The 16,419-nt window shown below is 34.9% G+C and overlaps 1 protein-coding gene across 1 annotated transcript; it reads right to left on the reverse strand.

The window, feature by feature from the left end:
* Nucleotides 1-571: 571 nt before the first annotated feature.
* LOC142236242 (uncharacterized) lies at nucleotides 572-14,685 on the reverse strand. The gene is made up of 5 exons (XM_075307514.1): nucleotides 14,332-14,685; nucleotides 6,684-6,962; nucleotides 3,403-5,103; nucleotides 2,622-2,742; nucleotides 572-2,550 (listed from the first exon to the last, which is right to left on the reverse strand). Exons 2-5 carry the CDS (start codon nucleotides 6,851-6,853, stop codon nucleotides 745-747), a joined length of 3,798 nt encoding a protein of 1,265 aa, XP_075163629.1. The 5' UTR covers nucleotides 6,854-6,962; nucleotides 14,332-14,685; the 3' UTR covers nucleotides 572-744.
* Between the last annotated feature and the right edge of the window lie 1,734 nt (nucleotides 14,686-16,419).

Below are 16,419 nucleotides of genomic sequence, written 5' to 3' on the forward strand. Positions count from 1 at the left end.
CTCGAGAACGAGGGCGTTATTAAACTCTTAACATCCCAAGTGTCACTAAAATTGTACATGAATTCATCTCGTAAGCGTTTTATGTCCGTGGGCGGGATTTTTTTCGTGAGCGTATTTTTCCGAAATTCGTTACTCACGCACACTCACGAAGAAATTATTTTCGTGAATCACGCTCATGCACGACTTTTGGTTTGTTAATCACGCTCACGCATACTGACGCCGTTGCCATCAGCGTGACTTATAACTCACGCGTGAGTTACGAAATTTTTCGTGATACAGGACAATTTGGTGTCACGTGCACACCTCTAATTTCAAATTGAATCATGTGTTGAAGGTTTTTCACAAGTTTGATCATGTTATCCTCATGTCTCAATCTATCGGGTTTCCAATTTGTACAAATTGACATCCCTAAGGAATCCCACAAAACCTATATAAGAAATTCTGTAGGATTTCATGTAAACCCTGCAGCGTTGCCAACGTTTCCCACATCACACAATACCTATGCATTAAACCAAGTGTGTAATCTTAGCATACTTTTAGGCTTTCTATAGAAATCAATTGGTACAATAAGTAGCAAATTAAAAGAAAAAATAAATAATTTATTACAACTAATATTTCGTTAGACCTGTACACATTTGATTAACTAAAAAATTTACAAAAATTCTTTTAAATAAATGCTCTCCAAATCACCAAAAATTCGAAATAAAATTATATATATATATATATATATATATATACAATAAATTACAAATAGACTTTTCTACCATCCGGTCGTATATAATATTCAGTTTCCCCTCGGGAATTCGTAACATAGATATTATCATTTCTTGGTCGTGGAGTAGTGGTGGTTGTTGTCGTTGTTGTACTTCGTCTATTTATATAATGGGAAGAGTGGTAACGATCATTACCCAATGATGACCCACTATAGGAGTTTGAAGGATATTTTGATGATATATAGTTGGAATTACTCGATTGATTGCTGTTGTAGATGGGTCTCCTATTGGGCCTGTGGATTTGCCTATTAAAACCACTGCTACTGGATGCCGAAGTATAACGTTGGGATTTATTAGATTCATAGATGGTATAAGGTCTATAGTTTCCATTGACAGAATGCTGATTATTATCCGCCTTGTATACTGGCCTATTGTAGTCCTTATCAATATCATCTGTATCTGGGGCTGGAGTGGGTAAAAAGTAATTTGCCGTTCCTTTATTCGAATTACCTGCAGCTGAATGATCTTGTGGCCAAGGTGATGTGTAATAATTGTGATTGGTATTCGAATTTGATAAATAATTGGAACTCAAAGAAGTAATGTGTGTATTATATACATTAGAAGTGGGTCCTTGTGATTGATTGTAATCATAATAGTTTTCAGGTCTCTCTGGTGGATGATAGCTATTGTAATCATTGGGACCTAATTCATTGGTATTATATTGTTCTGCTGCTTCATCGTTCTCTTCTTTGGTGTAAGGCCTTTGATGATTTGATACCACAAATTTATCTTCACTCTCGCCATAGTTTCCTGAAGGTGTTTCACGATTGTATGAATAAGAAGCTGCATAGTAGGGTCTATTTAGAATTTTTCCTTCCCTCTCGGGAAATTTAATTTTCTTTGCGACATGATTTGAGGCGGCTGTGTGAAGATCATGTATTTCCTTTCCCTGTCCAGAGCGAAACGGAAGTTTTCCATCCTCTTCGGGATCATTATAGAATTTTATCGATTTGTTGGAATCATTACTTTGGTCAAATGTTTCCTCTTGATAATTTGTATACTTGTGGCCATAGTTGAATTTATGTTGGTGGTCATGGTCATTCAATTGTTTGCCATCTCTTAGATATTCCTTAGCCACATCCACATATTGCCTTTCTGCTGTCGTAGAGGGGAATTTTAATTTTCTTCCTTTATTTAGTTCATTGAATTTATTCACCAAAGCCAAGATATCATCCTTGGTATCCTCATTACCGTCATCTTTGTTAGCAGATTCGGGAAAGAATTTTAAGCGATTGCCTTTGTGTGAGTCACGATGGACGACTCTAGCTTCGGTGTTAATAATACCTATGGCATCATCATCTTCGTTGTGTTTATCTTCAGGCTCATAGACAAATTCTACAGTTTTCTCTGTATCTTCAGTGTCTTCCTCGTCGTTGTAATCCTGGGATTCTTGACTAAAACTGAAATTTTCATCATCTTTATCCTCGAAACGTACTCTCTTCTCGGCCACACTTCGTTTGCGTCTCCTTTGGTATACCACACTGGCTCCCTCACCCATATAATCAGACAATAGATTGGTAAAGAAGTTGCCTATTGTTTCGGTTATATCTGTTGCAGCTGGCTGTGCTGCGGGTTGTGGCTTCGGTCTGGGGCGTGGTGTTGTAACAGTTTCCTGGGGGGTACCTGTCAATGCTGATAAAATATTAAGTAAGGATGTTGCTCCCGACTGGAATGAATCGAGATTTCCGTTTTGTTGGTTTACCGATTGGTCTTCTGGTTCACTAAAGAATTTGAAGAAACCACCACGGTGATTATTGAGATAGTTGATGATTTCAATCTGTAAATTGCCAAATAAAATTGGAATTTAATAGAGATTTCATAAAACGTAAAAACGAAAATACGGCTTACCTCATTTTTTGGACACTTTACATAAGTATTGTGACATACACGTTCTCCTCCACTAATACCCAATAAGGCGGCCCGGCCATATATCAAAGCTGGTGATGAGGTAGGGAAAGCGGCCAAGAAACTAGAGAGAGCGAGAGAGATATGAGCTATTAGAATTTGAATGGTGTTTAAGTACAGGTTATTCTAGACTGAAACAAAAGTCTTCTTTTCTCGGAAATTTAATTTTAGACAAATCAAGTCTAATGTTATAATTTTTAGCAATTTTTCCTTCTAAAACAATAGTGTTATAAAGCGGACAATTTTGACCCCTGAATTTATGCAATGAACATTTTCTGTACTAGGTAGAAAAAAGGGTTCTCCCATGGCCTGTTAATTCCAAGGATAGATTTTCGATAAAATGGAGATATAATGATTTTTAAGATTTATTTAGATCCAATTTAAAAAAGCGTGACTTATAATTTCATAGGAAAAACTTTATTTAAGTCGTATTTTCCATGCCATGCTTTTAGATTAACATATGTCCGCCTGAATGTATGCAAACGTTTCAAAAGTATTTACAATTATACAGATGACCCTTTGTGAATTGAAGGCGCAATGGTTATTAGGTCAGCCCAGGCTACATTTGGAGCTGGATAGTGGCTCATGTGTATGACCGAGAAACTTGGTGTAGAACCAATATTTTTGGCATTACATGTTAGGAATGCTAAGTTCATCTCTGTAAAAATATTTCAAAAACACGGATTCCCCCTTCCAATTCAGATATTCCTCGGCCTCTACTTACTTGGTTATAGTTGGCGATGTTATAAAGCTGGGAAGCTGACCACGTTGTGTTTGACCAGCAATCATCTGACATACAACTTTTGGCACACATTGCAAATCGTCATTGCGTGCGATATTCTCCAATGCCTTAATGAGCTGTGAGTTGATGGGTCTTCGATTATACGTTGACGACGATGATGAGGGGGAGGATGATTGTGGCGAGTTGGCACCAGCCAGTGCCCCTAACAAGCTTCCTAATGGACTATTAGTGTTCGCCGATGAACCCCCTCCTCCTCCCAAAAGCAATGAAGTGAATTGTGGGGCGTATTGTACTAAAGTAGCCAGACCACTGGGTTGTGGCGTTGTCGGGGGTGGTACATATGGTGGTCTATAGGGTCCATTGGTGTATTGTGGCGGAGGACGAGGATAAGGATAATTGTTACCTCCCTGGCTTTGGGGTGGTATCTCGCCAATTTGATAGTCATAATAGTTATTGTACGATGGTCTTGAAGGTGATGCCGTTTGATATTGCGGAGGCTGAGATGGCTGTTGGCCAAATGGCGGGTAAGATGTTTGTTGCTGATACTGCTGCCTATGTGGAGGTGGTATCGTCTCATATTGTTGCGTTGGATATTCCGATGGCCGGTAATATTCTGTTTGCTGTTTATTCGCCAAATAATTATCCACATTGTTTGCATAATTAGGCAAGACATTTTGCGAAGATTGCAAATATGGCTGTTGTTGGCCATATAGTGGGGGTTGTGGTGGTGGTCGGGGTTTATAATCTTGGCTGTGTGTTGGTGGTCGGGGTGTTGCATAAGACGGAGGTGGTCTAACTGGTGGCGAACTTGGTGTATCCTCATAAAATACGGATAGAACTGGAGGTCTTGGTGTCGAATAGTAAACTCTTGGAGGTGGTGTAGCTCTTATTGGTGGAGCAGTAGGTCCCGGGGTAGGTGGTATTTCCGGTGTAGGTGTGGGAAGAAAATTCGAAGTATGCTGCTGATGATAACTTGGCGGTGGGTAATCATGTGAATCGTAGGATATTTTATTGGGTTTCTTTGCAGCTCCGTTATCGTCCTTCTTATCAACGACCGCATTGGGGTGAGAAATATAGGACTCATCGTAGACCAGACCAGGATGTTTCTGGTAGATATCCTTACGCGAGGGCTCATAAGCTTGTTGGCCCACCAACATGCTTGAATGTACCAAATATTCTTGATTATCCTGGAGTGTGGATGAGGTAGTTGGTTGGTAATGTGGCGGCTGATGCTGGTAAACACCACTACCCCCACCACCACCATAGCCATGGTACTGATTGTAGGTTGGCGATGGCTCCTTTGGTGTATAATGATAGTTTTCATTTGTGGATGGATCCTTGTAGATATAGATTGGCATTTCCGTTAGTTGTTGGGTAAATTGTTGGTCTTCTTGATATTGCTGCAGCTGTTGCTGCTGCTGTGGCAGAAATCCTTGTTGTCCATTAGAAAATGGATATTGCTGTTCGCCATTTGTAAATGATGTGGAATAGCGACGATTATTGCTTGGTTGAGCAGAATTTAGAGGCAAGTTTTCACTGTTTGTACTAGAAGTGGAGCCAGCATCAAATGAGTTGGAAGAAATGTCGACCGAAGGCTTGGGCCCATTGGATATGGTAGCATCGGCCAAAGTGAATTCTAGTAAAGGTGATGGGCGAAATATGGAATTTGTTGATGCAGAGGAACTGAAATGACAATAAAATTTAAAATAAGAATTTAACAGCAGTTTTTTTTAGAATTTTTTCATAACACAAAATTCTATTAAATTGTTGAGAAATTAAAAAAAATTGAAAAAAAATTAAAAAAATTTTAAAGTTGAACTAATTTTCATTTATATAGGGGCTACGTAAAAAATGAACATGTTTGTCATACAGTTATAGGTCCAAAATAATACTAGATTCCATTCGGATGAATATTCATATTTCTAGACGCTAAGGAATTAAATTTATTTTATTTCAGGCTCACTTAGACTATTCAGTGCCTTGTGATATCACAAGGGCATATCTTGGAATAGGGCGCTATGAAAATTAGCCCGCCAAAATCTAAATGAAATAAACTATATAGAAAATGGGGTTGCCATTTTTTAAATTTTTGAGGCCCGTTTGCATTATGAAAATAGACCCCATATTTCAATCGAAAATTGACCCTCGCAGTTTACGAATGCTAAGCATTTTGATGTGTCCCGGGTGTTGAGACGTGCGTTAGCGATTTTCATCTATAGACAGAGTCCAAAATGAGCCAACGTGAGTGGCTGGGCATGGAGGCTATTTCCTCTGGACAGAATATAAAGTGGACTATCTCAAATGTAAAATGATAAATGTGGCCTTTGGTCGTGATTTAAGGTATCCTAAAGTGAGCTATCACGAGTGCAAAACGAACATGGTGGTCGTCCTTTGTCGGTGGTTCAAGAGAGCTAGTCCCACTTAATTTAGGTTTTTGGGGCTAATTTTCATGGGTCCCATATTCACGGAGCCATTAAATCATGGTATATAATACATTGCCAATATAGCCTCCCGTCGAACCTGACTTGCCAAATTATAGCCATGTCCGTCTGTTTGTGAACACATTTTGGTAATCAAAATGGAGGTCGCACTTTAAGTTCAATTGACTTCAAATTTGGCACAAGTTTCTGCTTTGGGTCCGAACAGAACCCTATTGGTAGTTCCCATATATAACTTTGCCCCGATATGCACTTATGTGGGCCCAGAAGCCAGAGTTTTACCCAGATTTACTTGAAATATAGTACAATGAGTACAACTAGTAGTATAGTAAAGTGTGCTAAATTTGATTGCAATCGGTTCAGATTTAGATATAGTTCCCATATTTATATTTTTCCGAATTGGGATAATATAGTTAAAATACCGCCCCCATTGTAAAAACGCCCCTGCTAATGTAAAAAGGAAATAAAATCAAATGTTCCTATACCTCTAATTCATATCTATCGACCGATGAATCATAAATGCACTTTTGCGAAATTGCATAAAAATGGCTGTAGATTTAAAATTTTCCATATTTTCTTTTTACTAACATTGTTTTTATTTATTAAAATTTTTGATAAGTAAAGCCTCTCTAAACAATAGAACTATCAAGAATTTCTTGTTATTTAAATAATTACTCAACTCATTTTTATTTTTGTCTTAACAATTTGGCTTCTTTAATTTCCTTGTATTTTGTTGCGTTAGTTTTTATGACTGACGTTGTTTTGTTTTCCATACATTTTTGTTGTTATTATTGTCTCCATGCCGTGTTGAATATGTGCACTTACCTTTGATAATTGGAATTTTCAATTGGCTGCTGTTGTTGGTGCTGCTGTTGCTGCTGCAACATATTGTTACCCTCATTACGTATGCCATCCACGTAAAGAAAAAATGATATAATTAGTATAGCAATTTGTTGTTGCTTGCATTTTGTTGCTGACAGCAACAAACAAAACATTTTGACATTTGTCGTCTGATGACAACGATGACGATGGCAATGATGACTCTAGCTCCGTTGAAGGTAAGGAAGATACCGGTGAAAGATATTTGCTTTTTTTATGGTCCCCCTGGAAAAAACGATAATAGAGCAGAGAAAAAGGCAAATCACAAACAATAGAAGAAAATTATATTAAAAAAATAAGCAAACTCAGTGGATAGGAAATATCACAGACAATCAAATAATGTCACACCAGGCATAAAGGTTAGCATGACGAGCATTAATGAACATTCGAATAATGGTCCTGGGAGAGATAGAGAGCGGGGTGGGGCGGGATAAAAAGATTTTCCTACTACCATAAGATCAGCTGGCACACACTTCCCTTCCCTTTAATTGACTTCTCCCGTCTCTCTCACCGGATTCAGATCCACTTTTCATTGGTGTGTTTGTTTCCCACAATAATAATGTCCTTTTCAAGGATTTCAAACACACACTCTCCAAGTGTCTTTTTTTTCTAGTCTACCCAGGCGACTATGATCTGACAAAAGTGTCACCGCTTTAATAGACAACCAGTTGACTTTTGATTTTTCTGTGATATTTTATTTTCTAAAGCTCAATGAGTTTCCTTTTTGGTCTGCCTTCTACGGTCGTTGCATTTTGAGACGTCAGCATAACAATTCATAAATGTAAGCTACTGCAGCACATAATTTGGTTATTATCCTTAAGTAGTGGCAATAGTCACAGTCATGCTATTGTAGCTTTATTGCTACAGTATGGCGTTGTTGCAGTTGCTACAATTTTCAGGCATCACGTTAAACATTTCCATTGAGGAAACTGTTTTAGCATATAAAATAAGATCATAAACAATTCAATACAATGATGGGCAAGGATGAATAAGACAAGGACACTCTACATTAGCTAGGATGAATAGGATAAGAAGTCTACTATTAATCGATATGTCAGGGCTTCTTTCTGATCACGGTTGCCACTCGAGCTATAAATAATCTACCAAAACTTGGAGAAAATTTTACCAAAAAACTTCCAAACAAAAAATGTATTTTTCAAAATTTTATTTCTTATAAATTTTCTTCAAAATGTTTTTCTATAGAAAATTTTGTTAACAATTTATTTCTACAGAAAATTTTGTTAAAATTTTATTTCTACAGAAAATTTTGTCAACATTTTATTTCTATTGCAAATTTTGTCATTTCTTTTTCTACAGAAAACCTTCATTCTATTTTGTCAAAATTTTATTTTTACAGAAAATTCTTTTTAAAAATTTTATAGAACATTTTGTCAAAATTTTATTTCTATAGAAAATCTTAGGTTAGGTTAGGCGGCAGCCCGATGTCTCAGGCTCACTTAGACTATTCAGTCCATTGCACCCTCAAAAAAATCACTTCTCTAACATATGTTCCAAACATATTTTGCAGGAAGCTTATATATTATTGGATACTGCCGAAACATTAATATGTTTGTTTTATGTGAACATATTATATGTTCGGAAGCATTTTGAGCCCAAAAATATTATATGCTTGGTAGAATTTTCCCCAAAGAAGATTGTGCTCATTCCCTCACACAATTTTCACTTCTACGAAATTGTTGAGTTCTTGGCACCTTTTTCTGTAATACAAATAATGTTGAAGAAATTATTCAATTTTATAAATTTTTTTAAATTTTACCTTTCGCCTGGACGGAGAATCGAACCGAGGACCATACAGTTTGTAAGCCACCACACTATCCACTGGGCTACGTAACATAGCTGTTATAGTCATCAGTAAACAATTATCGTTATAAGTTACATTTATATAGCATAGTTTGCAGCGGCCACGAGCCCATGCAAATTTAACAGAAACATACATTTGTTGGCCACGTGGAGCAGTGGTTAACATGTCTGCCTTGCATGCAAAGGGTCGTGGGTTCAATCCCAGAATAAGTAGTCCAATCCCTGAATAAATAGTCCAACCGTCGAACTGAACGGACGTGTTTTCTAATAGCGGAGTATTTCATCGTAATAAGTACTTATTACGAATTTCACGTGTGGTGGAAATAATAAACCACCATGCAGCGAAATTCAAAGGGTTGCTAACTTCAGGGCCCAGTAGACGGGTAACGACTGAATTTATAAATTTGGGCAGCGACCAAGAGTCAGGCCCAATTAGTCGACCTGTAGACGGGTCGACTGGCGGTGACACTTTGGCAAGTCGAACCTTTTCTAAGGTGACGACATCAAAAGGAGGCAATCCGTCTCGAAAGATATTCAAGGAACGAAGAAATGCTTTGTTTATCCTAAAGAAATTAGGATCAGTCGACCCAAGCACGTTGTCGGAAAAAGGGAACGATCACGGGATGAGCTGCCATCTTCTAAACGGGATCAAAGATCGTTTGCCTCAGTTGCAAAAGACAGCCTTGTGATGGCTATTATTAATAAAGGAGCATTGGACGGTATGATTCCAAGGCAAAAATGGGGGAAAATTGAGAACGCGATGTCTGGTGTCTACTCAGAGGTGCGAAAAAAGTTTCCCGGACCAAGTCCTCGACAACAAGATGCTGGATGGTATCAAGTACGATATAAGTTAATAGCTTTTGCGGACCAGAGGTCTATGGATTGCTTTAAAGCTGCATTGATGCTAATTGGTGAAGTTTGGGAAGGAGCCGCTTTGGAGTTAGTCGATAAAAAAGACATACCGGCTAAACCTAGAGCGCATGCTTGGATACCGGCAAACCCTCCTGATCCTGAGTCAATACTAGAGAGACTAAAAGAATGTAACCCAGATCTTCCAACAGCCGATTGGAAGGTTGGTCGTTTGGATGAGGTGGATGTACCAAGACGACATGCGGTGTTTATATTAAACATAGAGTCACTGCCACATCTAGCCCAGACCCAAGGACCTGTAAGTTATGGCTTTCATGATATCCATATGAAGGTATACAAAAGCGATCAGCCAAAGGATTCCGAAACGGACAAGCCTCCGGTGGAGTCAGCAGCGAAGCCGAAGGAGAAATAAAACCTGCAGACTATGACGAAAATCATATGCGGGAAGTTTCTACAGGCTCAAACCTCACCAAAGCTGAACCGCGGATTGTTGCGAGAGTCACCGAGATCTGTGAAGAGGAAGCCCTTGATGACTCAATTGAAGCGGCTGATGTGACGGTGGTTGAAAATTTGGATGGTTCTACGGTTCCTCCAGATAAATCTTCACCATTGTAAGGCCGCTTGTGCTGCCTTAAAAGTTCTCCTGATGAAAGGAGACATAGATATAGTTCTTATTCAAGAACCATACATATATAAGAACAAGATCTGTGAATTAAGCACTCCGGGTTTCAAACTTTTGCATAATACCGGTAACGATATAAATCGAGCATGTATAATTGCCAAAAACAAACTAAACTTGTTTCTGCTTCCTTCATTGAGCAATGCAGACACTGTCGTAGCCAGTCTAGAGATATCCAACTGCAAATATTGGGTATCTTCGGTCTACATGGGACATGATAGGGAGATGCCACCCTGTGCCGTTAAGAACTTAGTTGAGGAGTCACTAAAAACAAAGACAAAACTCATTATGGGATGCGATGCAAATGTACATCATAGTATTTGGGGAAGTAGTGATACTAATGCAAGGGGAGAGTCGCTAATAGAGTTTATTTTGCGTACTGCAATAAGGGAGATGCACCAACCTTCGTCACCAGAAACAGGCAACAGGTTTTGAACGTCACGTTGACCTCTCCGGAACTGAATGATAAGATATCTGAGTGGCAAGTTTTGAGGGATCATCGCTACATCAGTTTCAGATTGGCTGTTCGTACTTCAAAGACCATATTTCCGCCAAATGTTAGGAAAACTGATTGGAATAGGTATAGGGAATCGTTCAATGTGATGATACCGGAAATGCCAGAGACAAATATGAGCACTGTGCAAGATATCGAACACGCTGTGGAGCGGATTACTAAGGAAAAAATCGACCGCCATGGTGGACTACGGAGTTAAGTAATATGAGGAAATCCTGCAGGAAGCTCTTTAACAAAGCAAAGTCCACAAGAGCTCCGGAGGATTGGGACACTTACAAGATGAATCTGAGAGCATATAAACGAGAACTGAGAAGGTCTCAACAAAACTCTTGGGATGATTACTGTAGCAGTATTGAGAATACGTCAGAGGCTTCCACACTACGGAAGGTACTAGCATCCACTAACACCGCTCCAGGTTTCATTAAAACATCGGAGGGAAATTGGACAACGTCCAGTGAGGAGACATTGGAGGTACTTTTGGACACACACTTCCCTGGAAATCAAACCTTTATATTAACAATTCAAGGGAGAAGCCTATTTACCCATTAGAGATAGTTTTCTTTGCATCAAACTCATAGTATTGGACGCATAGGTTTAGTTTTTATGTTAAAGCACCGATCATATTAGGAGTTTTATGGGGATCAAGGATTAATACTTACGAAAACCTATTGCACTAAAAGAGAAATTAATTCAAAAATGGCAAAACATTATAAAAAAGTGGCACAAAAATATGAAAAGTATGACATTTAGTGGTACAAATGGACTAGGATTCTCAAAACGCCTAATTTTCTTTGTAGAGCTCCACAAATAAATTGCAAGATTTTCACAATTGCTTAGCATTTCAAACAATCCGGGGGGAATTTGGATTTTTTCAACTTCCTCACATTTACACATTTCATAAAAATATGAATATATTCACAGTTTTCTCCCCTCTATCTCCTACTTCTCCACTCGAATGCAGTTTGCTACGACGTATTAAGGAAAATTTATAATAACAAATGATTATGCAAAGTCACATTCGGAAAATTCATATAAATTACCGTCTGAAAAGGAAAATACGAAACAAAGAACATAACAGGGAATTATCGTAACACCAGGAGAATAAACCCATCAAGCATTGGGCTACAGGAATTCCTAGATCCTTTGCCATGGTTGAACACAATGTCATGGCAGAGAATGATGGCTTGATGGGTTTTAATAAGCTTCCTAATAATCCTCCCCTATGAAGGTGTGTATTTTCTGGTAAAAACTATGACATTAGGTTTGTGTGGTTATATCCAATTATTGGGGAAAATTTCCTTTTGGTGAATTTAAAGTTTCACAGCAATTGGAATAACGATGGTAATTTTATGAAAATTTACTTTAATCCTTTTTCTTTGGACAAAAAACAAAAAGCAGAACAACACCTCCTTGTTTTATTCCTTTAATTAAAACTCACACGTTTTGCTGCAGAAATTACCAAATTAGAGGACTTTTTCTTTTTAGTTTCTCCCCTTTTTATGTCATTTGTAAATATTCGTTTTTGTTTAGGGAAGATCGTTTCCACTCCACCAACATTTACGAAGCATTGCAGCAGCAACAGCTAATATTGTTGCAGCATCAGAATATTCCAAGCATAAAATTCAAATGCATTTCCTACAATTGCTTAACTCTTTGCATTTTGGGTTAACAGAAAACTTCTTTGGCACGGGGAAAGAGTCAAAAGAGTCATAGTTGGAAGCCACCAACACCAGGTGTTGGAGTCACAAAATTTCTGTAATGTCCTTACGTGTTGCCTTATGTCTGGTCCTCTCACAACGTTTCAACCTTTTGCCAACACTTGTAGCACATCCTGCTTGCTAAGGATGAGTTTATATTCCGTCTGTCGTTAGTTTTTCATGGTATCTAGAACTTCTGTGCACTTTCACAGCTTTAAATGGAGGATTTGTGTTAATGTTTATATTTTTGCCCTGTATTTGAGTTTATTTGGAAATTTACTGGAATACCATATTAGGGACATAGAAATCTAAAAACAAAATAAGAGGGGAAGGAATAAAATTTTGGATGGTGGATCTACACTTCATGAATTTTTTTTTAGAAACAAAGTTTTGACTTTTAACAAAATTTTCCATAGAAATAAAATTTTGCCAAAAATTTTTTATAAAATGTTCTATTGAAATAAAATGTTGACAAAATTTTCTATTGGAATAAAATTTAGACAAAATATTGTATTGAAATAAAATTTTGACAACATTTTTATAGAAATAAAATTTTGACTAAATTTTCTATAGAAATAAAATTTTGCCAAAATTTTCTATTGAAACAAAATTTTTTATAAAATGTTCTATTGAAATAAAATGTTGACAAAATTTTCTATTGGAATAAAATTTAGACAAAATATTCTATTGAAATAAAATTTTGACAAAATTTTTATAGAAATACAATTTTGACGAAATTTTCTATAAAACTAAATTTTTCACAAAATTTCTTTAGAAATAAAATTTTGACTAAATTTTCTATATAAATAAAATTGTAACAAAATTTTCTATAGAAATAAAATTTTGACAAAATCTTATTTTTAATTTGGTTTCGTACAATTAAATAAAACAAAAATATATCGCTTTACTCTGTTGCATTACATATCAATCACCCTGTATACATTCGCAATATGAAGCACAAAAAATTATAAAATTTTTATCCCATGATTCTGTTTGATACCCACAGTTGAGGGGATGCTGATTAAAACCCACAATCATCACAGGGTATACGAATATAGAGTTGGAGAGGATACGGAAATGTCATTTGGGCATGTCATAACATGCTTACTGGAAAATGTCAACATAATATAAATGTACGTGTTTTGAATTTTTAGAAACATTTTCCTTGTAAGTGTTTTTTTTTTGTTTGTTTTTTTTTTTTTTTTTTTTTTTGAGGAGTGCAAAATTCGAGACAATTTAATGCAATGAATACTCCTTTGCCTTTGCTTCGATGAGAATTCTTATTTGGGTTGGGTCAATGTCTCTCTCTGAATGACATGGACTTTGATAATATCAACACTTTTAAATTTCGCACAAAAAAAACCCAAAAAGGAGTCCAAATGAAAGGAGTTCTAACAATACTGCAGAGTAGATATAACTGCCATGGAGGAATGACGAAGAAGACATAATGGAAACGTGACCATTAGCAGAATAAGCAGACCATAGCATTTAGCCACAATGTTTTGATTAAAAAAAAAACTGTCATGACCAACTGCATCAAATTTTCTACTTGTTGTTGTTATAAAAACTTTTTTTTTGGCTTATCATCTATTTTTTTAGTTTATTAATTAATTTATACACACTCTTGTTGAAATTGAACACAAATTTATATAGAAATTACTCCAGATATTTGATGGTACTAATGGATATAATTGGTCTTCTATTTCATGTATGGACCACTTTCTTTTATTATTTTTTTTTCTTCTTTGTGGGTTTATTTTTTTTAACTTGCTACAATTTCTGTTTTTTATCGTTTACTGGTATTTGATGTCGTCCACAATTTTTTTTAATTGTTTAATAACAATACGATCATGCTTTTTTTGTAATTTGTTATGCTTTTCTTTTGATTAAGCTTTTGTAAATACTTTTTTTCTTGTGGAAGAGAAGGAAAATAATTCATTTGCTTCGTTGGTTTTTTCCCCAACTCCTTATTTTTCTCGTTATTTTTATTTCCCAAAACAAATCAACACTTACACTTTTTTAAATTCACTTTTCTTTTTGTTGAACTCAAATGAAAAACAAAAATTAAATAGTCACAGACCGTTTCGGAAAAAAATGTGGGTTTACCCGCTGTAACGTTAAGTAATAAGCTGGTGCGCTTGCGCGTATTCGTGGCCGTTTAGCTTCGAGTTTATCGTACGTTTGCTGGTGGCCTAGACGTTTGTTGGTTATTCAAGTTCCGGTCGTTGTGCTTCGATGGCAATAAAACTGATGGCTATGAGTGAAATGGAAATTTCGTTAAAAGTTTAGTCTATTTTTGGTTTTTTTGTGAGAAAAAGAGATGTATTTACAAAAATTTTAACTCAAAATTATTTTGAGCTGTTTCAACGGCCTTGTTGAGGGTATTGGGGAATTTAAATGAAAGACAGTCATTTTAATTTGGTGACAAATTGTTTGATTTTGTTTTGATTTTATATTTTTAATTGCATACACACAGAGAAAATGTCATTGAAATTAAAACAAATAACTTTATTTCCAGTTTAAAAACGTGCGTCAGTCTTCACTATTGGGATTTGTGTCTCGAATATCTTATCTGGCATTATTTTGCGATTCGCACGGTGTCAGTACCACATTTGTAGTTGCAAATTAATCTTCGACCTATAGCTCCATAGGCAATAGATGCAATATGGCATGAGAGATTTTCTTTACCTATGGTATATGAAATGGTAGATTTTATACTGTTTGGTAGATTGGTAAAATTCTTGATGTTTTGGTAGATTTTGCAAAATATTCCTCTCCAACTAGGAGAAACAAAATTTTGACAAAATTCTCTATAGAAATGAAATTTTGAACAAAATTTTCGATAGAAATGAAATTTTGGCAAAATTTTCTATAGAAATAAAATTTTGATAAAATTTTCTATAAAAATAAAATTTTGAAAAAATTTTCTATAGAAATAAAATTTTGCCAAATTTTCTATAGAAATAAAATTTGTGATAAAAATTTCTATAGAAATACAATTTTCACAAAATTTTCTATATAAATAAAAGTTTGACAAAATGTGCTATAAAAAAAAGTTTGACAAAATGTGCTATAGAAACAAAATTTTGGCAAAATTTTCTATAAAAATAAAATCTTGACAAAATCTTCTATAGAAAAGAAATGTTGACCAAATTTTTTATAGAAATGAAGTTTTGACAAAACTTTCTATAGAAATAAAATTTTGACAAAATTTTTTATAGAAATTAAATTTTGTCAAAATTTTCTATAGAGATGAAATTTTTACAAAATTTTTTATAGAAATTAAATTTTGACAAAATTTGCTATAAAAATGAAATTTTGGCAAAATTTTCCATAGAGATAAAATTTTTACAAAAAGTTCTATAGAAATTACATTTTCACAAAATTTGCTATAGAAATGATATTTTACAAAATCTTCTTTAGAAATGAAATTTTGAAAATTTTTTCTATAAAAATAAATTTTCTACAAAATTTTTTATAGATATGAAATTTTAGCAAAATTTTTTATAGATATGAAATTTTAGCAAAATTTTTTAAAGAAATTAAAGTTTGACAAAATTTCTTATAGAAATTACATTTTGACAAAATTTTCTATAGAAAAAATTTATACAAAATTTTCTATAGGAATGAAGTTTTAAAAAATTTTAAAAAATAAGAAATGAAATTTTGACAAAATGTTCTTTAGAAAACAAATTTTTACAAATTTTTCTATACATATGAAATTTTGACAAAATTTTCGATAGAAATGAAATTTTGAAAAAATTTTCTATAGAAATTAAATATGGACAAAATTTCTATAGAAATAAAAGTTTGACAAAACGTGCTATAAAACTAAAAGTTTGAAAAAATGTTCTATAGAAACAAAAATTTTACAAAATTTTCTATAAAAAGAAAATTTTGACAAAATCTTCAATAGAAAAGAAATGTTGACAATTTTTTTTATAGAAATGAAGTTTTGACAAAAATTTCTATAGAAATAAAATTTTGACAAAATGTTTTATAGAAATTAAATTTTGTCAAAATTTTCTATAGAGATGAAATTTTTACAAAATTTTTTAGAGAAATTAAATTTTGACAAAATTTTCTATAGAGATGAAATTT

The sequence above is a fragment of the Haematobia irritans genome, chromosome 4 (genome assembly GCF_050003625.1).
Source record: "Haematobia irritans isolate KBUSLIRL chromosome 4, ASM5000362v1, whole genome shotgun sequence".
In the NCBI taxonomy this organism is placed as follows: domain Eukaryota; kingdom Metazoa; phylum Arthropoda; class Insecta; order Diptera; family Muscidae; genus Haematobia; species Haematobia irritans.

Coding starts and splice junctions, on each gene's coding strand:
- LOC142236242 (XM_075307514.1), bottom strand. CDS start 6,853: ATGTTTTGTTTGTTGCTGTCAGCAACAAAATGCAAGCAACAACAAATT. Junction 2,743..3,402: donor ACATCGCCAACTATAACCAA/GTAAGTAGAGGC, acceptor CGCTCTCTCTAG/TTTCTTGGCCGCTTTCCCTA. Junction 2,551..2,621: donor TAAAGTGTCCAAAAAATGAG/GTAAGCCGTATT, acceptor GGCAATTTACAG/ATTGAAATCATCAACTATCT.